General features: G+C 40.3%; 1 protein-coding gene across 3 annotated transcripts in view; it reads right to left on the bottom strand.

Moving 5' to 3' along the window:
• The window catches only part of PHACTR3 (phosphatase and actin regulator 3), a 98,541-nt gene that overhangs the window by 31,700 nt on the left and 42,120 nt on the right, over positions 1 to 24,721 (bottom strand). For 2 of the 3 annotated variants that reach the window (XM_051633307.1, XM_051633309.1), the window contains exons 2-7: positions 14,235 to 14,396; positions 13,282 to 13,359; positions 9,029 to 9,211; positions 6,128 to 6,331; positions 2,331 to 2,595; positions 1,104 to 1,351 (exon numbers count right to left, since the gene is read on the bottom strand). In XM_051633307.1, the coding sequence (XP_051489267.1) occupies positions 1,104 to 1,351; positions 2,331 to 2,595; positions 6,128 to 6,331; positions 9,029 to 9,211; positions 13,282 to 13,359; positions 14,235 to 14,396 (1,140 nt within the window). The remainder of the gene's footprint in view (positions 1 to 1,103; positions 1,352 to 2,330; positions 2,596 to 6,127; positions 6,332 to 9,028; positions 9,212 to 13,281; positions 13,360 to 14,234; positions 14,397 to 24,721) is intronic. The other variant, XM_051633308.1, reaches the window with a different exon arrangement.

Genomic DNA, 24,721 nt, shown 5'->3' with positions numbered 1-24,721 from the left:
TTTCTGTCTTCACAGGCATAACATAATTATTTTGTTAAATATATAGAATATTCATCTTCAACAGTAAAATGTTAAGTTTTATTTTTACAAGTAGAGGATAACGTATTTTTTGCCTGGTTGTGACTCTACGTCTTAAAATATATAACAAAAGAGACCGCTTTTGTCATCAGGAACAACACATAGGAAAAAAAAAGATAACTTAAAAATCACCTTTTAAGTTATATCCTTTAATGCATTATATGAGGGATACTAATTTGTTTTGCTTTTTCTCAGTTGTCTATTCTGTTACTGGGTATCTTAACACAAAGAAGCAGAACTCATGAGTCCTGTGTGCTACTTATACTTCCTAATAGCAATATTAAAATTATCCTTTAGCTGTTACAACAATTATTTTTTTGTTATTTTTTCTTTCCCTGCCTTCTCTTATTGTATTGATTAAGAGATTGAAAGATTCCTTTCAGACTAAATCTTTGTCCTGCTAACACAAAACATTAAAGCTGGAATGACAATTAAGTTTTCTAATGAGAGTTGATTATTGTGCCAAAGGCACTTAAATAATTGCTCAGAATGATACAGTGTGCTGCCCATAAGTCTCAAGAAAGGGAAAATCGATCAAATGGAGAAGCAACTTTCTTCTTCAAGATATTTTCTCTGGATGTTTGTCCTTCCTAGATTCATTGGTCTCTTCCACTTTTCACTGTATCACCACTGCACTGGAATGATAGCCCTAAAATGGGATGCTTCCAAAGCCTCCACAGCGTCGGCACCAGGTATGCAGGAAGCTTTGCCTGCTGACTGTGAGATGTGTCTACAAGTGCTGCCATTATTGTTATGTAGTGCAAAGAGCATGTAAGTCACTGAAAGGGTAGAGCATACTGATACATAACCCTAAACACCACTTTTGTGTGCAGTACCTACAAAGACAAACATGCTAATGATCACTGTGACTAAATTTAACTCTCACTAGAACTCCTTGAAAAAACTGATGTGGCAATAGAAGATTTTATACTGATCAGCATTTTCTGTTGCATACTGCCTTGTTTAGAGCATTCCGTTAGGCTACAATAGCATATCTTTATAATATAGTAAGTGACTTTCCTTACCAGAAATAATGGAGTCATTCAAAACTTCCTCATCCTGATAAAAAACAGAGTCTTCCTTGAGCTCTGAGTTAATTATCATGTTTTCTTTGTTCTCATCTGACTCTTTAACCGAGTTCCGCTTATTTTCTGAGTCAGTGCTGTAGCTCAGCGAGTTCTCCTTTTCTTTGTTGCGCTCTATGCTAGATGTTCTGGATGGACGGACATCCACTCTTTTTTTTGGAGAGCCTTTGCTTTCTCTTCCGCGGAAGCTGTGGGAGGAAGGTGTACAGCCCAGTTTTCACAAAAGACTGTTTTGTTGCTACAGTAGAAACTTATCGTTATATGAGAATGAGCAGAATATCCTGTAGCTTGTAAAGGCCAGGGCAGACTTGAACATGGGACAACACAGGATAGCGTTCTCAAGAGTGTGTTGAGAATAGCTAATGTGGATCTACTTTCCTATCTCTGTCATAAAGATAAGGTACAGAAGGGCAGTGACTAATGTATTTCTTTGATATACAGCCACATGCTATACTGTACAGATTTAAAAAAACCTCACAGTACATCCTTCTAATGTAAAACATTAATGGCATGAAATATTACCATTCTGATACTTTATGATCATGACAAAGGTTAACAGGGCCTGGAAATAATATAATACGAATCTGTTCCCCATGACAATAGCTGTTATGGAATTGAGAAATGTTACCAACTTAACTCGAAAGCTCTAGGATGGAAAAGGTTATCTGTGTCCTCCCCTAATACACAGGAGGGCTTATAATGAAAACCAGACAAAGTACCCAATGCACTCCCACACAAGCATTTGTATTAGAAATTGGTACCGTATATGCTCATGTATAAGTCAGGAGACACACACTGCAAAAGCAGCATTTCTCATGTGTAGAGGACTGGTATTTAGAGCAGGGTATGTCTTAGCTACTTGTTATCTTGTGGGGAGACTATATTTTGCAATAGGTCAAGGATTATCAAATTATTCTACCTGTTTGAAAACCTACTTCCATGTCACAGTAGCCTCCTTACAAAGGAAGAGCATACTTTGGAGTAACTGCCAAATTAAGCATTTAAACCAGGGATGGATGTTCAGAGTAGTCATATTAAGAGGAAGGCAAATCCAATCTGTAGGAGTAGATAAAATGCTAATAACAGCATAGGGACATTTACCAAGAAAAAAATATTTAGTGGAATGATTCTCCTCATGCACCCAGAAAGCCAAGAGGCTGTAGGTACCTGTCCTGCCGGTGTTTGGTGGCCAGAGCCCTGTGGAGTTCTTCAATGACTCTGCTGGGAGGTAAAGGCAAGTGGATGGCAGCCAGGTGAGGGGAACCAGTTGGCGTTGTTACCTGTCCTCTGACATGGGGATCTGAACTTTTCTGGCCAGAAGGATGGAAGAGGGCAGCTTGTCCTGAGATCTGGGAGGAACCAACAGTGACATAGTTCTTCAGGATGGTGGAAGGAGGAGTTTTTATGGCTGGGTCATCTATTTCGCTTCCTGCTGTCAAAACATAAGAAGGTGAGAGGTTGTGCAATGCTTCTTAAATTTTGCATGCTGAAATTAATTAGTTTTTCTAGAAGGAGACTGGTTAAACTGAGTAACTGAATTCAAAAGACTCATACTACACAAATCCAGATCTTTGATCTAGAAAAATAGATGCCTTGTACATTTCCCTCAGTATCAGATGCATAACAAAACTTGCCAAATGAAATTAAATGAGAGGTGTGGTATTGAGCACTAAAAAGAGAAAAGAAGGATGAGGGAATCTAATCCTTTTTTACCCCCAGATTCAGATGTTTCTTATGCCCTGTAAGCCTTTTATTGGAAATTAGATTTACAGATATCCATTTTTCTGGCACCTGAGTTCAAAGCACAATAGATATTTCTCTGGTTGTAAATTTCGTAATTTCACACTTTAAAAATAACTGAACATCTGGCCTGAAAAATACGCTGTGTGGTTTATCTGTTCTGCAGCTCTATTCTCCTTTCCCTTATAGCTCCGTCCCAAGCCTCTTGCACAGGGCGTTGTTTACACCTAGAGCTCAGTCTGGGAGTGAAGAAGCGACGCCAGTTCCTCATACAAAGAGTATTTCTTTTCTCTGGTTGCCACCTAGTGTTTTAAATAGGAATTTAAACTGACACCGCTTCTGTACAAGCTTGTTTTCACAGATAATTTTTAGTTTTTTCACTTTTGAGAAAAATCCTTCCGTTTATAGCAGAGAAAAACGACTGCTCAGGCCAGGAGTATCCTGAAATACCCATGTAAAAAGGATTTGTTTCTTATTAGCAGGGTAACTTACTGGAGAACTGAAGAGGACAAAAGTAATTTTCAATATTAGCTTCAGTTATTAAATATTTCCTCTCAGAACCAGCATCCTGCATAATGGTTACCAACTACAGGCTTTTTTTTAAGTTCATGGCTGGAAATACGGTACAGTTTGTAAGGGTAGTGCTGCAAACAGAGCTTGGCATTTGAAGGTTAGAGAGCAGAATTATTGAGGACAACATCAAAAGCACAACTAGGAAGGAGAGCTCCTGTAGCCATAACCAAAATCAAACATAAAAAATTTTAACATGACAGCACTAAGCCTGGCTTCTTTCTCACATTTATAGGGTAAGAAGAAGAGGAGAGTTACATCCACATTAGTCTTCTCTCTTATTCTAAGAAAGGTCTAGCTTACTATTTTTTTCATTTTTTTGAATGCATCTTTGCACATTTCTCTCCCTCCAACCCAGAACCCTACGCCAGAGCTTCATTCATCTCTCTATGCATCCAGAAAACGTGGGTCAAGCTAGTGTAAATGTTACCCTATTTAATATCTGAACATGTCTGAAAGGACAGGGGCATTTCTTCAAGTGTGTAGGTGTCCAGTGCACAATGTCTTGGCAGTGAGACACGTTCCCACTGCAGATCTGCTCCTGGACTGATCAGGATGGTTGCTGCTGCCAGCAGAGACCAAACCTCTGCCAAGCAAAGATGATTTTTCAGCACTCAAGGGGATTTTGATTATGTGCTACTGTGGAGGTGCAAAGAACATTTGTTATCGATCATTGCCATTGAATCATGGCCTGAGGGGATGGAAAAAACACCTCGTAAGTCACTTTATACTATGGCACGTTGAGAGAGGGTGTCTGTGTTTACTCAGAGCAAGAATCCTGGGTTCAGCTCAACCTTAAAGCAGGAAGGGAGGAAACTTTTTCTTTTCCTTTATACCTGCTTGTTCCTGGAGCAGGTCAAGGGCCAGTTGTATCATCATTGCAGTTTGGCTCAATATTGAGAGTTTCCTGAGATCACACCTTATTTGTCCTAATGACAGCTGTTCAGTGAATAATCTTACAAAGTGATGTTTTGGCACATTGCCCTGTTGCCCCTCTCTCTGTGATTAATTGGTGCTTGGCTTATTCCTCACTCTGCTGCTAACAGCATTTCTAAGATTGTTAAAGAGAGAAAACTAAATACAAAAGAGCCCTTCAACTTCTTAATCTTCGTTTTCTTTTTCTTTCATAATTGCTCTCTGTTTCTCTCTCCCTATACATTTGTATTCCCTTTCACTCACTGACAGTATTTTTTTAGTCTTTACTGCCTTCACATCCACACAAAAATGAACAAATGTATAATCACTATTGGAAAAGGATCTATAGTTATTGGAGTGATTGAGAGAACTAAGAGTTGTTCTTTGTGGAAAATTTAGATGAGAATGAAATACCCAAACTCAGAATATACTGGATCTTAGGGGAAATAGTTTGGTTAAGCAGCAAAATATCTGCACTCAAAATGCTGTGAAGTGCCTGGTGGAACTGTAATCTCATGGCCTGCTATGGGTTAGGTTTTCCAAATAGCCTACATGTCATGCAGAGCATGGCCCTCACATGAGCTGAGCAAAGCCAAAGGGCTGTCCTGGTTGTGCCTATTGATGCTGCAGGGCGGCAGGGGCAGGCTTGAGTCTGACTCATAGCAGAGAATGTTGAAGCAATCTGAACAGCAGGTCCCAAGAAGAATTTTGATAGCATTTTGAATCCAGCTCCCAACTCTTAAGCTTTTAAGCATGGACAAAATATGGATATTTTCCACGGGAAATAAATACTTGTAATTTTCCTCAAAAAGACTGAAAATCTCAGTATTTTCTATGAACCTCACTGGTCAGATTACAGTGCTCCTCTGATATTTTGTTTCCTGGTGACTTTGAAGACCCTGTTCTTTGTGCCAAATGAGTGTGGCTGCAAATCAGGGCTGAGGTAATGGCTGTCATTTAAAAGTGTAAATATTCAACAGGTCTGACATTTAGATGTCAAGACTTGATTCTAATTTGCAATAAGGCCCTTTTAACTGGTTTTGCCATATGTAGGGCCCCTAAAATTGGAACAAACTAAAATCATATTCACTTTAACACATTTTCTGCAGTGCCAGAGTGTTGGAAAATGTAACAACATTGGCGATACATTAGAAAATCAGGCCCAAAGGAATTGCTCTTGAAACATTCAATGAAGTCTGGCACACAGGTTTGCTATGTGGGAGCCAGGTGTATCACTTCTGTGTAACTAGACCAGATTTCATAGCTCTGCTTTAAACCTACCATAGAGAGCAAACGCTTCAGGTAGAAACCTCTACAGAACCTATTGTCTTAAAATTGCTTTTGGCTGTTGTACTCTTACCCAGCAGAGTCTGGTTAATACATTTAAAACTTCCTTGTGTTTTATGACATATCAATAGGAGCATCTGATTCAGCAGATGTTTGCAGTTGGTTTGATTTGTTTTACATGTGTTTAGTGCAAGACTTGCAGCAAATAATTCCCTAAGAGATTCAAATAAATATGTGAAGTACAAAGATCAGTGCATTGTTATCAGGCAACCAGACTGCTCCATTCATGGAAATCATTAGCATTCTCTTCACTCAGTGTAGCTACCCCGATTGACAGCAGTTTGTGACAATAGGCTTAAAAAAGGATGTAAGAAAAAAATCTAAATTCTGTGCTGTGTAGGTGAACAACAAATAAGGGATGGGAGATTCTTTACTGACCAGTAATGACTGACCTGTTACAGTTTTTGTGATTTTGGAGATGGCCTTAGGTGGTGGAGCTGGGAGCAGCGGAGGGCTGGGAAGCTGTGCTGGGTTTCGTTCTGTCTGTTTCTGGGGGGAATCCATGGATTCAGATACAAGTAAGGCTTGTGGACTGTCTTCAGATGCTGGCAGGCTGGCATCTTCTAATTCTTCAGTGGGTGCTGAAGGTTTCTTGGCTAGTAGGAAGATGAGTAAAATTAATGGAACATGAAGTTAATAATAATGATAGGCCAGGGGACAGTGCCAGGAACATTCAAAAAACCAGAACACATGGCATACAGCTAGAAGCACTTCTTTTCCATAGTGAAGATAATGATTGTGTGAAACAGCCAGCCAAAGGCAGGTAAAGAAAAAAATGTGTGAAGATATTGAAGAAAAGTTAGTTTTGAAGATCCCAAGAAAACTGCTGAGCTTCCGTTACTTCTCTGAAGCCTTTTTCCCTTTCGTTTTGTGTTTTGTTTTGTTTTAATAATGAAGACAGCAAGGCAAACCACCTTTTGAGGACTGTAATGCATTTTCTTCCAGCATACAATTTCAGTGACACAGTTAGTGGGTACTTGTTTGTGCTAGGAACATACAGCCAAAGGGCAAAGAGCAATATTACAGGAAAGCTGACTTTCCAGTTGTTTGCTGTACACATAGACTTTCATAATTCATTTTTATCTTACTTAATACATGACATCAACTTGCATCCTGACTCTTCTCTTACTGCAGCTGACTCAAGAACTGTTGAGTCTTTTCCTGAGGTTAAAGCTGATAACCAAGAAAAGTCTGCAAGGAAAAAGGTTTGCCAGTGGATCTCAGCAATTTTTGTGGAACTGAGAAGTAGTGAAGTGCTTTAGAGAAACTTCTGTCACGAAAGCCTTAATTTGAGGTGATGAAGCAGTGTTCATTTCAGGATTGTCTCCTGAAAGAGGGCAAAAGCACTTGGCTCTTGCACTTAGCATGGGTTCAATCACTGAGCAGTTCATCAGATTGACCCAGCTGTGATGAAGGCACAGAGGAATAGATCCAGAAAGGCATGAAGCTGAAGCAGGACATAGGTGGAATTTCAGTGATTTTCAGTGATCAGTTTTCCAGTCCAAAACTAACATCCATGAATCCTGCTTAGATGTCAGCTGATTATGGCAGTGCTTAAACTTCACACAGGGCCTCACTGCATGACATTCACTGTATTACATGTCCTGATCTCTGTCTTGGCATACATGGAGACCTACAGACAGGCTTGAACCCGGCTCTGATCCAGGCCCCCATGGCCAGGCCCCACTATGATCTCAGTAACCATGAGGTTTATTTTTCCTTGGGCTGGATAAATGGCAAATCCCACCCCTCCTGGTATTTTGGGTTGTCTGAATGAAGTACCTTTCCCTCCAACCATCCTAGATTAAATACATGACAATACATTGCCATATTTCCAGAAGTGTGTGTCCCAGTGATAAGAACTAGAAGTTCAGAGAGAAATTTCCTTAGTGATGTGGAATCAAACACTCTAGAGAAGAGTATTATTGCTAATAATAGCAGTGCCTGAGGGATTCTAGTCAAGATCTTGATCTACTTGTTCTAAGAACAGGGAGATGAATGGGTTTTGCCTCAATTAATTTTTAGGATGGTACAAAAGCAAACACAGCCATGAAGGATAGAGTTTGAAGAGAGAGGAAAACTTTAAGCGCATATATTAATAAAAGTTGTCCATGTCCAATTTTCTGTCTTGTCTCTGTTTTAAGAGGCAAAAAAGAGAGGATAAATCTTTAGAATCCCACATACAGTGCTTTGCAAAGAAATAGCACATGGTTGAAATTAAGAAGGTGGTGGAAAGGACTTACAAAAAAATCCTCGTGATGAGCAAACATGATGAGATACTTTCTGGGAAACAGAAGAGTTTCTATTGTCAAAGCAATTAAAAGTTCAGTGGAGATAGAAATGGGCAAGAAGAGCAATATTATATAAAACAGCAGAAGGGCACAAAATTGCGTGAGTCATGGGGATGGAAAGGACAGGAGGAAAAGGAAGTGGGAAAGGATAAAGCAAAGTAATAGGAAACCCTTGAAATAATTCTTTCCATGCTGAGCTGCTGAAGCAGGGTAAGAGCATAAGCAGGCAGCACTGCTCAGCAAACCACATCAGGTAGGGGTGGGTTTGGTGAAAGTGGCTGGGGAGTGGGACCCCAGAGAAAGCAGGGCATGAGGGGGTGGAAATGGAGAACAAAAGGCAACCAGGGCAGATGGTGAAGATTGACCAGAGGGAATGGGCAGGAAGATCTGTAAGCACTACATGGTACTCCTCACAAATTAGGATAAAGCATTATCTCTGCAGCTTGCATTTCTTGGTTGTCAAGAAGTGAATGGAGTCCTCCAGCTGCTGGATTGTGCCTGGCTGTTCTAGTCCTAAGGAGCTGCTGTCATGGGTGAGCTCTGCTGGAGCACAGTTGCATGAAAGGAGATTCGGTTACATTATGTGTGCTCCTGGTATTAAACTGCAGTTGTATTTGCAGCATTTTGTAGACAGGGCGATGATATGGACAGTGTAAGATTTGTATTGACATTGTTCACCAGAGTCAGGACACACAATTTCAGGCTTGGCACAGAAGTTTAAGAAACGATTTTAAGAGAAGCTTGTTTCATCTTCACAGGAGTCACTGCTAATACTAAAAGGGCACGATGGATCATCTCATAATCCAACTAATCCCATTATGCAAAGCTTTGTGTGGTCCCACAGTTTAATAGCAGTCTCAAAAAATCACTGGTTTTATGTACTGATTGCTAACCTAGTATGGGCTGAGATGAATGTTTATTAAACTGACTCCTTATAAAGCAGCTCAATAGAAATATTTTTTTAACATTTTATAGTTTTTTGAAAACGTTTTATATCTATACCTGCATCTTCTTTCAGCTCATCCAAATGCAGCTCCTCGCCAAGCAAGGTCACATTTGTTGTGGCTGCTATTGAAGTCTCTTGTTGAACCTCTTCTGAGGCAAGTGCCTGGCACACAGGAGCTGGAGGGTCACTCTGCATTGCTCTCGTGGCATCGTCACCAGTGCAGGCTTTCCCTTCGGTATCTGAAACACCAAGTCATTTAATATTAACTAATCCATGAACAGTGAAAGCTGAAACTCCCTGGTAACCACTTGAGAAGAGAGTCCCAATGTTGCACTAGTCCTGAGCGGTCTGAGATTTGTCTTAGAACAGCACCTGTTTTCTGACATCTGTAATGCAACACCTGTGGAGACCAGCCCATCTGGATACTAATATCCACCTAGTTTTCACAAAGAGGCATCTTTTTCTGTGGACATCCAGCAGCCTGGGTAAATGGCTGTTGTGCATGTACAGGAAAGGCCACTGTGCTCCTTAAGCACCTGCAATGTGGGAGATGAACACAAACTTGAGAAACTGGAGGTCTCTGGGAGAAGGCAATTCCTTGCAGGAGCAGAGCTCATGGTGCAGTGCATGCGCAGGTTGGTCTGATATGTCTGGGTTGTGTCAGGCTCCAGGCACGACATGCTGCCATCCAGCTGCCCCAGCAGTAATGCCAGAGCCTTACTGAAGACAAGGCTTCTAATATTCCCTACCAAGCTGTAGGTTTTGAACATAGTTTTAGTTACTCAGCTTTGAAAAGCATGTCCTGTGTGATTGAGCTGATCAGAAATTCAAATCTGTCTTCGTGCAGACCTAGAAACTGCTCCCTTTGCTTACTCTGAAAGATTTTTGTGCCAGTGATGCCTGCAGCTGTAGCATAGTGATGACTGAAGCTTTTCCAGCATTCTCCTATTCAGGCAAGAGTCCTCAGAATACAAAGTATCCTTTTACTTCAGGACTCCCTCAGAATTTACAATGTCTACATCACTGTTGCAAACCAAAGCAATGACTTGCTGCTCCAGCCAGCTCCATACTGATGGACATGTTTGCTGCCCACCCCTGACCTCCTAGCTTGTATTTGTCAGCCCTGGACACTCCTTTCTGGAAGCTCCTAACAGAGTGATGGTTTTTGCAATGGTATCATGACAAGTGTCTTGAACATTGATTTAAAATAGCTACCATTCACAGCCACTGCTTTTTAATTCTATTTGGACAATCTGCAGAGTAATTTATTGCCCTTTGGGTAAGGGTATCAGATATTGGCCCGGAGATGCTGTGGAAGAGATGCAGTATTTTTGTACACTGACCTCACTCAGTCTGTCTCATAATCACGTTTGGTGAAAAGTTACTGTTCTTAAAATAGACCCTGCAGTAGCACAGTTGCTATGATACAGAGAAGGGGTGGGGGAAAAAGTTCATTGCCTACATTTCAGCTCATTGTAAAGGCAGCCTCTACCTAATTGTCAGTGTATTAACAGCTGCCTGCATTATTTGACAGGCAGCCCCTATCTCTATCTGCTGTAAGTACAGCTAAATCTGATTAGTTTTGTGCTCACAATGGGGAGCAATATCAGGGGAAGCTCCCTAAATGTTTTCAAGGTAACTCTGCCTTGCACATTGCTCACATGCTTTGGAAAGGTAGGCTGCTGACAGCTGTGCCACAATGCAGCTGCAGTCAGAGACAGGAGATCCTTCAGATCCCGGCCAGTGGAAAGTGTGATGACTGATGAAGTAATGACAAGAAGACAACCCTGTGGAATAATTTCTGTTGAGGAGCATCTGAGACATACAGCAGTGATGTTCCTGGTCAGAAATGATCAGCTCGTGCTTAGATCAAAGTGAGTGTGCTGCTTTGATTGGCAGGAAAGCCTCAGAGAGTCTTGCTTGACTATTACAAAGTAATCAGAAGAAGTAGGGCTGTAATTTAGATGAGAGTGAATCCCACTGTCTGCCAGACCCTGCACCTCTTACAGGGTGCCAGTTGTTTCCCTGGAGTGTAGCTATATTTGCCCTGTGTGAGCGGAGCTGGAGATGAGAAGACAGAAGGGACCCAGACTGTGCAACTTCATTTGTGCAGTGTGTCTGGACAGCTGGATTTTGGGGTTGTGTGAGGAGAAAGGGTGACATAACCTGTTAGGATGACTCATCACCAAAGCAAGGACAGTGCAATTTCACCCTGGGCTGATCACAGATTGATGCAGATTCTGCGCTAGCTTTGTGATTTGCTCTGAGCCAAACAGTCTAGTTCAAAATGCTGCTTGACAGACCTTGTGCTACAGAACTGGAGGATGACACAGCTATTGTAAATGCATGAAGAAGATCTGGAGATTTCTCAGATTGTAGCTTCATCCCAGTTTGGGCTATTTATGAAAGTGAGCAGGAGTCAGGTCTTTGGAAGTGGAGTAGAACCTGATGAAATAGAGGGATTTTAGGTTTTACTGTAGTCTTTTAGCATAGTGTTGCTGCTCTGACAGTTGCAACTTACTGCATAAGCAAGGACTTAGCCTTGAAGCTGCTGCCACTTCATCTTAGTCCAAGTAGGACACTAATCTTTTACTGAGAATTATTTGGGTCAGTTTTTTGTTCCAGTTAATAAGCTCCATCTCCTAATAATATAATAAAATAACCCTGGAGATTCACAACACTGCAAAGAAGAATAGCTTGCAGGTGGTAGCAGTGTCCTTCAGCTGACTGTTAGCCATTCTTTGCTTTCAGGACTGCAGGGTGGTACTGAAAATGTGTTTGATGTTTATAGGAGCTCTCTGCAACTTAATAGCAGACAAGTAAGCAGTCTGTTTGCAGCTGCCTTTTAGAGAAACACAGTGTGACATAATTTTTCACTGGACTATATATATATTTATTTAAGCTATTTTAATTGTATTAAAATGTTCTTGTAGCTTAGCATTGTCTGTTTTCCTCCCAGACATTTATTTATGCATGCAAGAAGTTTACTGATTTGTTGTTATTATTACCTTTTAATGTGCTCTACAGAAGTTTTATTTTACTGTGTTTTGGTAAAGCCAAAGATAGCCAAGTTGTCAAATTCATGGTTTATGGGGAACTTCCGTACTCCTAGCAGAAATGAGGCATATTTTTCTTTCCCATAGTGCTAATAGGGCAACTAATTATATATAATTATGAGAGAGACAGAGTTCAATGGACAGAATTAAAAATGAGCTTTTTGAAAAACTTCAATTTTTAATAAACTGAAAAAATTAAATTTTTTTTTACTTGACCATTGAACTCATTAAAATATAACAAAATAATGTGAAAATAGCTTTACTGCAATGGAAAAAAAAAATCCTGTGCTTTTTTTGACTCCAGTTTCTCAGTTACATACCATTGTGGACCCACTGAGTATTGTCCCACAGACTATTTATAGGTATGGCATTTGTTTTATACAAAGAAACTCAATTTTAGTCTCAAAGAATGTAATTTCTATCTATCAGATTGTTCAAACTCAAAGGCCAATCTTTCCTCATTACAGCACTTTCTGCTATAAAGTTTTCAAAGATGGATTTATTTATTTTTACCTCTGTTTAGGTGGACATACCAATTGGGATGTTGTCCATAACACTGGGAGTTCTCTTGATCTTGCAGCAGATCTCTGTCTCCCTTAAATTTTGAAGTCAGCATGTTTGGAGTCCTTTGAGTCAGGGCTTTGGAGCAGCAGGGATATATAGAAACACAGTCCTTTGTGTATGTTTCTGATGTTTTATCATCTCTAATTCAGTGACTGCTGCTGAACCTGGTTTGTACTTGGGAAGGCTTTAAAATGACATTACTAAACATTTCATTTATCCATGTGTATGAAAAACAGGCAGAGTGGTAATATGTTTTGTCACAAACTTGGTTTACCAGAAAGACAACTGAAAACATCAGATCAGTATCATTTTATGTGATTTGGTTCACGGATGGTACATGTTAGCTGGATGCATCTGTATGTTTATCTTTATAACAGCTTTAGCTTGGCAGTGGGATTGAGGTAGGTTTACAGTGACTGCATAAAATATACCTAACAGCTTAGATTGCACCATGTATAAATCAAGAGAAGATGGAGTTGCATTCAACATGGTAAAACATCAAAAATTAAACTGCATGGATTGATTGCAGCAGGGAGGAATGTGAAGAGAGACATGCTTAATTCAGATACTGCCTTTTTTTCTCTCTTTGGATTTTAGGTTTTCCTTTTCATTCTTTTGATTCTTAGGTTTCGTCTTTCACAATTATATGTCCTGAAAAAGACTGATAAAAAACTTGAATTTTTACATACCTTGTTCCATCATCTCCAGAAGGCCTTTCTTAATGAGTTCATCCCGACCTTGTCGTGCTGTCATCTTTTTCTCCAGCACTGCACAAAGTAGTATCATAACACAGCACCAGTTAACAGCACAGTATTCATATAATGGAGTGAGAAAGATGCAACCTTGGATATTCCCTCTAGTCTCAACTACTGTGTGCTTGGAAAGTATTGCAATGATTTTGTTTTGGGGAGCATGGGCTGGTAAGCCTGTTTGTGCCTTTTCCTTTGTTAGAATACCTGTAAAATCATCCACATGTAGAGGTGAGATTAATTATCTAATCTACTAGTAGTGGGTTTATTGGAGAGTTAATGCTGTTTAATACAGCACATTGGAGCTGCCTGAGGAAGTGGTGTCCTTATGGTGCCGCTCCACAGGATTTTGGGGCAAGTGGAGGGAATTACACCATCCTGTCTTAGGAAAAGGCAACTGAATTTGTTTCCTTACTGATCTCCTGGGATGTCCCTGGAGACTAGCGAGAGCATGCAGTGGTGTGTGCTGGGCTTCTTCACTGCAGAGACAGCTGCTTGAGGGAAAGCATTTTAAATGCTGTAGCTCCCTCCTGTCACTTTTCATAATGTTAGTGTGACCTACATAATCTTCACCCCAAATAAAAGGGATGATGATACTTGGGGCCATAAATGTAGCCTATTTTAGAGACAGGACAGCCCATGAAAAGCAGTCTGTGTCAAGGCTTGTGCTTCAGTCTTGTATTTTGACCTTGTCTTCTAAATATACTGTATTATATTATATTGGAAGTCAGCCTTCATGGTCTCTTTCTAGCCTTAAACAACATTAATCTGTAACATGCTGAATTTTCCAAGTTAGATTTAGGTCAGGTCACTATAAACAGTTTCTGTGTAAGCGTATTTCACCCAAGCTAAGCTTTGCTCTGTGTAGCATCACTCTCTGGTTCTCATCCTACCTGCAGATGTCTGCTTTAGCTTCTCATTTTTCTTTTTCCTCCACTTCCATGGTTTGAAGATCCTGCCCAGTGTTGCGAGTTTGCTGTTCCTCCTCACTGGGGGAGTTCGAATCCCTGAGACCAAGTAGTCAGAACGCATTGCAGAGGACTGCTCCATCTCATCTGAGAAGGGCAAGAGAGGAAAGCCAGCTGTTGGACAAAATAGACTTAACATACACTAGACTTAAAAATGGGAGGCAAATGAAGACTAACAAGCATTCAACCTAGTCAGTGAGATAAGCAATGCAAGATCACAGATTGATGCAGATTCTGCGCTAGCTTTGTGGTTTGCTCTGAGCCAAACAGTCTAGTTCAAAATGCTGCTTCACTCTGGTCTTGCACAATACCTGTCTGGATGGCAAATATTTCAGCATCTCCACTGCTGCTGTCCTTCATGGATTAATCAGGACTATTACATCCATAGAGGGGGGGATGAGCTGAATTTGTACACCCTATGCTTTCTTCCATTCCTTTCCTGCCTTTGTTCATGCCTGGTACTCACCAAGGTAATGGTGTGCCTTTCCCTCCCAAGGGCTGCATGTAGCTGCGTTACAGTCTTCTGAAACGAGGAGAGTTGGAAGCTCCCAATAGCTTTGATAGGAGCAGTAGAAATTTAACACATCTGTAAATCAGGCCCATGTGGCTTCCAGTTAATCACGTAAATGTAATGTTAATTTAGAAAAATTTAAACCTCTATGAAAAGCTGAGAGGAAGGGCGAGAAAGCTCAGCTCTTTTGAATTCCCAGTTTCTAGTTCTATTCTCAGACCACAGGATACTGTTGCCTTTTAAATGAACTCTTTTCACATAAGCTAACACAGAACACACTGACTTGTAAGCTAATGCAAATCTTTTATGTAAGAATAGTTTGTTTGATAAGTGCTACGTAAGTAAAATCTTAGAGCTATTGTATAAGTGTATTGAAGAAGCTAAGGGGAAAATTCTTTCCCTTTTGTCCAGCCAAGCCACAGGAATTCAGAGATCACGCTTCAGCTGGAAAAGCAATTTAGGTATTTTTAATATTTTGCCTTGAAAATTCAGTGTAAGTTCTGCTTATAGACAAGTCTTGTATGAAACAACACATACTGACTATTCACAGTCGTGTGCTAGCCAGTACCATGAAAGAAAGTAGCACAGTTCCATAAATGGGGTTATTGATGTCTTTGCTGAGATTTGTGCTTGAGCACCAATGCAGTGATTGTTAAAAGAGATGTTGCCATCAGTCATCAGGCATGTTACATAAATAAAAACTGAATGACAACTTGCGTGGTTTTTCACCAATGAGTTATGAGTTAAATGAGCAATGTGGAGCTATGAACATATGTACATTTCTAAGTAATTTCTCCTGGAACAACAACATTTATCATAAATTGCTTTATGACTGCAAGATAAAAACTACACAGCATCTTCTAGGCTTTGTTTTTAAGTTAACAGGGTGAAAATGCTTAAATCACAGCATGGAGGTGGGAATTTCCAAGTAAACAGGAAACAATTTTTGGATGATTATTAAACACAGCAGGGGAATGAACACATTCCTCCTCTTCCACTTAATTTTGAAAATACTGGTAATAGAGGTGAATCATTCAGTGGAGACAAACTAAAAATTTGGCCACATGAACTATCAGAACAGAAAGAAGGCTGTAACAATTCCCCCCACCTCCATCGTGCATGCCCAGTGAATTTCTCTATGTACTCAATTTACAGCATTTTTTTGTCTCCTTACAGAGAGCTTATCTTGGGGTTTAATGTAGAATAGATTTAAAATGTGTGTAAAAATCTATTTTTGCCTTTGTAAGAATAGTGTCTACTCAAGGTGATATTTATAATTTACGGTTTGGAGGTCAATATTAAGTTGAGAACAGGAGCTAGCAATGAGCCTAGCACAGGAGGAGGGCAGGAGCCTACAGATCACAAATGAAGTGCCAAGATATCATGCTCCTTGCCTAATTGTATATTCAAAATTGAGAAGTATCGCAGAAATAAGCTTTGAAAAATTAGAGCTGCTCTTGATTACAGAGATGGCAATAAGAATGGAAAATGACAGAGTAGATCTGCTATTAATTTGCTATTATGATTACTTTGAAGCTGTAATAGAAGCCTCAGAAAATAGCATTTGGCCATTTTTGTGACATCCCTTGAGTGGGAATGGAAATGTTCATAAAATTAGCTCCTCTCAGAAGAGCTGTACATCAGACTATAAATCAGACTCTTGTACCTAGAAGCTACAGTAGAGTAGAACAGCCTCAGCTCAGCCATCCCTGGGCCTTGCCTGTGAGACTGCATTGCTGCTCAAACACTTCCTACCATCCAGGAATTTCTCAAGCGTGTAAGTGAAGATTAAATAAGAAGCTGATTTATAGCAGTACCTTAGCACTTACTGAACCTATTGCATTTCATTCAGGATCTAGGTGTCTGCAAAGTGGTTTAGGCATTATCCACATGTTTTCTTTAACCTTGGTAGCATGAGATCATGTTACCTTTTTTACCAGATAGCAAGAGATGTAGACAGAACCAGGAAGTCATTCAAACCCAAACCTGTGTGTCTCTAGCAATGTTTGTTATCCAGATATTCCCCTATGAAAATGACTGGGGAGATACTACAAAGGCACTAGGAGTTTCCAAAGTGCCCTGTAGTCATCAGTGCTTCTGAAGTTTCTACCAACTCTGTCAGCTGAGTTTCTTCCATCCCCTTTGTTTTGGAAATATAAGGATTTTGTGTCTTAGACTTTGGCTACACATGAAATACAGATAGAAATCAAATGTTGAAGAAGGAATGGTAGCTAAAACAAATGTTCCAGTGGAGGTTTTTGTGGGGTTTTAAACTTTATTAATGCTTCTCATACAGTACAGACAGTCCTTAAGCAAATGGTTTTCTCACCTGGTACATTCTCACCATATGCAATTCCTACACTGTGCATTTGGAGAGATGGACACAAAAATAGATAGAAACACAGTAAGACAGATGTCCTGAAATTATAAATAACAAGGAAATGGTCTCATGACCAATGCCAATAAGAATCACAAGAAAGCCCTTGGAGCTCCTCATTTCCAGTCCGTTCATTTTGTGTTGGTTGTGGGTTGACTGCTTGGGAAATAAGAAGTTGACAGCACAAAAAGCAGTTCCCACGTACAGCAATGAATGCTGAAGGAGAAGGCACGCCTAAATATCAGCCAGTTCCTACAGCCAACAAGCTGCCAAGACTTGCCAGCTCTCCAAACCACTCTGAAATATTCAGTACATTTTTTTAATCTGCAGTCAGTATTTTAATTATGCTAACTGTTCTGTGGAATAATGCAGTTATTTCTCCCAGAGCCTGATAGCCCGGGGCCAGGCCATGCAATTACATAGAGGACGTCTGCAAAACATAAACAGCCAAGAGCTGAAATCAAGACTCTTCAAATCAGCAGGGAGAAACAAGCAACAACGTAACTACCTGTGTAACAGAAGGATGAGGTGCAGTCATTACACAGGGTCAAGCAAGCCCAAGCTTAGCCCCCAGCAGCTGCTTAACCCTACTCGACACAGTGAGGTTAGACTCTGCTTGGCCACCACTGCTAAGACAGAACAATTGGTCCCACACTGTCCCACAAAGAGACAGTCATCAGTCCTGTGGGGCCAGCAGGTTTTGCTCTGACTGAAGCTTGTTGGCTGTTTAAATCAGAATTACTTTCAAGTCCATGCTTGACCCTGTTGGGACAAAGGCGTCTGTGCTGGAGCTTCAGTTCCGAAACAAACTCCTCATATATCACAGAGCTGTCATCTGCTCTGTGTGTGTGTCAAAGGGGTGGAAATTAGTGTGGCTGTGCTGCTGCTGCTGGACAAGTGCTTCTTACAGTGCAAGTTGGGGTAATTTCTAGAGCTCCTAACAGTGGTCAGAAGTGCGAATTATTTGATGTCTGAGACTTCCCAAATGAGATGAGGCGAGAGATTCTGACCTGGTGGAACTGCTCTGCACTGCAGAATAAACCAAGCAACAGAAAAGAAGGAAGAAACCCCACAACAACCCATAATATTAATTACATTCGGTTGCAGGGTCTGACCCTTCAGAAAGACTGGGTATCTGCAGCTTCTGTTTACATCAGCAGCAGTTGTGGTGATCAGTGTTTCTGAAAAAATGCCCCAGCACCACTGCCTTTAAAATATCATGGGGACATAAATAGACTACTCTTCTCATTAGCCCATTCTCTATAGGGATTGTGCATGGATCATGAAGTTTTTCTGCATATAGAAGTTCTCCCACTTACAGATGTCAAGTCCTGACTCTATCCCATCCAGTGTCCCTCAGAAGTGGAGCAGGTTTGCTAGGAATACTGTGAAGTTTGTGTCCTGGATGTGGGATGTTGGAGTGCCCTGTGCCTTCATTTGTACAGCAGATGATTTTGGTGCTGAGACAGTCAGGTCTGAGTGATAACAGTGTGTGAAACTGAGCATTGGAAGAGTCTGTAGCTTAATGCCTGGGTTGCTGATTATAACAACTGCAAGCTGCATTCTGCAGGCTGATGCATAGCAGTTGGGAACATTAGGGTTGCAGAGCTGAGTTATACTGACCTTGCCACAGAGAGAGGCTGTAAGAGACATGGGATGCCCTCTTATGAATGCACAAATTGCTCTAAGAAGTTTATGGGAAGATGAAGGATGCTGAATTTTAATGTGCTGAGAAATCTGGTAACTTAAATTCATGGTAATGGAAGTTGTGCCTTGCTACATCCTCTGTGCATGCTGGCAGGAGGAGGACCACTGAAAAGTCTGCAACCTGCAGGCAGTTTAAAAATAGCACAGCAGACAAGAGCTGCAGGCAAATTTGTAAGGCTGGCGTGCTCTGTTTTCTGATGAATTGGTTTGTGATGCAGCTTTGCATGTTTTCCTATTTATTATCATTGTATCTGTCTTTGCAACTCAGATACAGAATTTCAAAAGGAGAAGAGGTTCCCTGTGGTCCACTCAAGAGGGCAGAGACAGGGAGTGGAATCAAAATTACCTTTTTGACTTTTGGGATAGAGGTGCATTTACCACTACTAACTTTCAGTGTTGCGTAGAATTCGTGTCTGCCTCTAAAAAGGATGTCAAGGAGGATGCCACAGGGAGAGCTGAGCTTTTAAAGTTTTCATGTCTATTACTGGTCATTCCCGAATTGTGCAAACCAGACATTAGTGAAGTTAGCCAAGAAACAGCACTTCCTACAAAGGGTGCTCTGTAGAGGGGCCACTTTTTTATCTGTGAGAGAAACATGCAGGGGAAAGAGGGCAGAAAGGTTGTCTTGGTTTTAGAGTAAGGACTATCCCGAACTTTGGGAAAGAGAATTAGCAGCAGGAACAAAGCCCTTTTACCTTAGTTTAGCATCCCAAAAGAGGAAGAACAGATCACAGTGATTGAATCTGCAGGATGGGGGTAAATTGTGTGTGCCTAGGAGCCTTTGAACACTTCTGTCATGCTCTAGAGGGGCAGAGTTCAAACTGAAAAGCTTTTTTATTGCGCTAGCTAGATGTTTTCTGGGATGGAGCTTTCCTTGTTCTAAAAATGTTTTCTGTCACCTGCATTTCTGCAGAAATGCTCTCTTCCTTGACTCTTTGAAAGAAAACTGCAGTGGAGTGTTCCAGTTTGAAGTTTCCATTTCATTTTTTCAAACATAGTGTATTTTTATTTTTCCAATTTTGAATGACTGATAGAAATTAGAAATTAAAATTAGAAATGAGAAAAAAGCTTTTGATGAACCTGGAAATTATTCAGTTTTGTTGGATTGTGTATTTGAAGCTGTGAATGTTTTGAGTTGCCTTGGAAAAATTTGCACAGAATCATTTTTAAGACAGAAAACCTAGCTCCTAAAACTTCAGTTGTTTAGAAAAGGCAAAGTACCTGTAGTACATTATTTAATGTGATCATAAACTCATTTTAGATGCACAGCTGCTGATGTGACATAGATCGTTGCTCTGACAAATCATATTTGTTACACTAGAAAAAATACTGAAACCAAATATGGAAAACTACAGGATTTAGGTGCAAATTCAGGCATTTACCTAACCCTAAATTTTAGCTCAACAGTGTAGGTAAAAATCACTTGGATTCTTATTTTTCTGTTCATGGTAATATTTTCTGTTCATGATTTCCCACCTTGGATTTCACCTCTTTCAATAGTTTAATCTCAGAAGGAAACAGATGGAAAGTGGGCCAGGTTCATCCACATAACTACGTCATTCACTGAGCTACCTTGGGGGGAAAATCTGGCACAGAAAATTTATATAGACTTCAGACTCATGAAGATACATGAAGGCAGGGTGAAAATACTAAGATACTAAGATAAATGGCAGAATGACAAAGGGGTATAGAGTCTTTTATGAACACCATACCAAAAACAGCTCTGGGTTCACCTTCGAGAGAGTAAAAGCTGTTCTTGGGCTGAATGACCTTTATTTTAGGTTGGTGGTATGAAATCTGATTAGGTTTTTATACTTCCCTGCTTGAAAACACAAGCTACTGTGCTTTCCTTCCTACCTTTCATGTGGTCTCCAGAGTCTGAGCTTCCATTTTCACTTAATACTCAAATGTATGCCACATATCCTTGTTCTATGATTTCCACTGCTCTTTAGCATGTCAAATTATGATTTAACATTTTTCTTTAATTGAAGGAGGCAATCCCCCCCAAAAAATAACAACAGAATTTGTGGGTGGTCAGAGGGGGCTGTGCTTGCCAGGGAAGTTTATTTCCATTCTGTCATGCTGAGTCTCCCTTCAGAGTATTTGGATTTTAAAACCAGCTTTAGCTGAAATGAACAGGGAAACAGATTATACTTATCAGAGGGAAGAGAGCAGGGAAGTGGCAATTCCAGCTAAATCTCTTAGATAGAAATACACTTTATATGCTTGAGATTTGCAGTTTCTTCCAGAAAATGTTCCTTCGTGAAGCTGACATATCACCTAACAGCATTGCCATCATATGAGCCAAGGTGCAAATAAATTAATCAGGATCCTTTCATGCTTTTGGATCATAGTGTCAAGTCCTAATAGCACTTCCCGTGATTTACAATGCCCAGTGTGACATTAGCAATTCATTAGCAAATAAGTTGTTCAGTGTTTGCATAAAGAACCCACAACATGCTTTATCTGGATAAGGAACAACTAAATCACAGTAAGAAAATGAGACTAAGCAAGGATTGCTGTATAATCACAATTAATTTGGTTACCTGAGCCTGTACAGCATATTTGAGAGGGGAAACGACATTTGCATGTGTCTCACCCAGTGAGAGCTTGCTCAAGCAGCAGACAGAGCTGCACCTCCTGAGAGTCACTAAAACTTTTCTTCCAATAAAGTCAAAGAAGCACTGGTTCTGCAGAGGGCAAAGAGCCAGTCTGTGCATCAAGCCTTGGCCATCCTGCACATCCTTGTACCACACACATGTTACAACTTTCCAGGACTGGGGAGTTTTGCCAAGCATCTTGGAGAGATGCTGTTTTGCAGGACACAGGAAGGCCAAGCACAGGAAGTACAGGAATGGTTTGAATTAGGCTCTCCATGCACTTAAAACAATAAAGCTGCTGTCTGCACTGCAGGCCCAGTGTTCCATCACCTGCAGTCATTTAATTAGCTGTAGCCTTGCTGCAAACCTGTTGAAAGGATGGTTTTTTATAGCTTCCTTAGGGAGTCTGCAGAGTGAAACACACCCTGTGCTGTCTCCAAGAGGCACCTTCAACTCCGTTTACACTGCAGCTTACCCCAGGTCAGAGTTACATTTAGAGGGACGTGTCACACCCAGGGAAGTCATCGGTGTAAGAGCACCATACTTGCCAGCAGGCAACCATGTATTGCTTTTTTCTGGGATTCATGCCCCAAAATGGACCTGTTTGGAGTTTCTTCTGTTTATGGGAGTGTATGGTTTTTCAGACATACAATCAGCTCTCACTTTATATCTATCCCTAACTTTTATATTACAGAAATAATCACATCCTCATGTCCTGTGAACTTTTATGCTCTTGTAATTTAATGCATAATTTCCTTCTTCCCTCAAATGCACCACAGCTCTCTGTTGGTGCTCTGTCACTGTTCAATGCCACTACTGCAGATAGAAAACATTCTTTCTGTTTGGTGAAATGCAAAGCATCAGCCCTTTTTTTTTCCTTTATCAGTCGTGCTGCTTTGCGCTTTCACTTTCTTTACAGCCGTTGGCAACAAATACACATTAGTCAACAGTCTCTGGTGCACCCTTCAGGCCTGCTATACGGAATAAGACAGAGATTTGGAGAAAGAAATACTTGGACAACAAAAATATGGCATAAACCAGAACTGTTGCAGAGACAGGTAGATAGAAAACAGGTGTAGTGACTGAATTCAACTTTTGTCTAAAGGTTCTGCATCCAGTTTGGCTCCTTGTAAACTGTTATAAAGCTGCCAGTGATTTCTACATTTGTTTGGTATGTAAATTATGATTAAACCCTTCTTAGGAGGTCATATCACCAGAATGAATTTTTTAATACTTTCTAGAGGTGGCTTGTTCTGCTGCACATAACATTCCATAAATACAAAACATGTAGGAAATACTTTGAGAGAAGCATTGATTTTAAAGGTCCACTTATCCCACTGTCTTCTGGTATTTTCCAAAGAGGCAATTATACTAAATACTCTGCAGTCTTCAAAAGGAAGCAAGGTACCACAAGCCCTCTGTTGTCCTCAGCATCCTTGACAAGACACACACAGATGTGCATACACACAGAGCAGAGTCAGGCAGTGCAAGGTCTCACACTTCTCACCTGGTAAATCTTGTGCCAAGTTTAACGTTATCTGCTCCTTACCGTGGCACTATAGTGAGGCCTGGATAAGGGCTTTAAACACTGATGTAACAAAACTGCAACATGCTAAACTGTAGAGATCTGAGTATCCTTAAATATCCTGGGAGGTCCACACTCTAAAAAGTGAGATTCTGCTTCCAAATTGATGGGCTCTGGTTAACAATCTTTGAAGTGCTATTAGAGAAATATGCTTTCTAAAATGAAATCCTTCACTGGTTGAAGGCCAAGAGAAATAATTGCTTATCAAATTTATTGTAGTGGTTATCACTGTTTGTCTGAAACAAGATCACAATCTATTCCTAATGGGAATGACAGGATCTTCAGGGCAAGGAATGAACATGGAAATTACTTGAAATATATAAAGCTGTCTCCTCTGCAGCTCTTTGAATTAATCCATACCAGGTTGTTTCCTTCTTGTATTATAGGACCTAGGAAAAATGAACTACTGTGTTGTAATCCTTGCCCTGTATAAGAAATGGAAGAATATAGAGACAGTGTCCCACATGGCAACAACAAAATGAGAAATTGGCAGGAGAACAGTGATCTCTGGCCATTCACTCTCTGTGTCACTCTGCAGCCAAGCAGGGAGAACAACTATGAAAGTAACTGCTGTTCCTTTTGCTAATGTAATGCATTGGCTTTGTCTGCATCAGCAAGTAATGCAGCCCATTACGAGTGGGTCTGTGAACAGGTGGTGCTGAGGACCCAACATCCTCGGGCAAGAATTTGTTAAGCACTGTGATCTTGTGACTAACTCAACAGAGAACAATCTCCTTACGAATTGCAAAGCAATCAAGATTCTTCTTTAAAACAAAAATGCCAACCAAACTAAACCACCATCCTTCCAAAATTTAACTAAGATTCCTGTATTTACTTTCCATAGAAAGGATGTTCATTATTTCTCTGGAACTTCAGTGCAAGAAATCAGTTTTGTATTCATTTTTTATATCATAAAACATTATTTCCACACAAACTAGACTAATGTTTCTAAAAACAAGTCAGAAAATGCATCATAATATTCCTTGAAAACTGAATTCCTTGCATTTGAAAGAAGGGGGAAGAATTGTCTTAAATACCACTTTAATATTCACATTCTTTTCAAGGAGAAACTTTGTGGGCTAGTTAGATTGCATTGTTTACAACAACTTCATGGGTCAGATAATAAACCTCAGCAATATGCTTGCAGATGATTACTATCTCTAGGAATATTAGGCAATATTATGTGCAAGCATGATGTTTAATGACTACATTGCTTACTCCATCTTGGAAAGAGCTCCCTTGAGCTGAAATAAACAGAGGAGGACTGAGGTAGTATACAAACATACTCAAAGTAGGCACAAAGAATATAATGAGCTAAACTAAAATCTAAATGATAACAGCTGAGAAATGGCTTTTTTGATATTTTAAAGGTCTACTAGTAGCATTTTCATTTAAAGGCTATGGCAGAACTCATAAAAGTTCCTTATATCTGCCTTTAAGTGTCTGGAGGGTTTCCCTACATGTCACCATGTAGCTAATGTGTGAGGCATTGTCCTGTTCACTCTAGATCTGCCTGTAGTTGAAACAGGAGAGGCTGCAGCAACTCTGAGTTTTTCCTGTTAATAAATTTTCCCATTCCTGTTAATAACTTTTCCCATGACTTTGTCAAGGCAACTTAGTAGTCAGGGCCAG

The sequence above is a fragment of the Apus apus genome, chromosome 15 (genome assembly GCF_020740795.1).
Source record: "Apus apus isolate bApuApu2 chromosome 15, bApuApu2.pri.cur, whole genome shotgun sequence".
NCBI lineage: Eukaryota > Metazoa > Chordata > Aves > Apodiformes > Apodidae > Apus > Apus apus.
The sequence above is the reverse complement of the archived record's forward strand: the minus strand, read 5'-3'. Positions and strand labels throughout refer to the sequence as shown.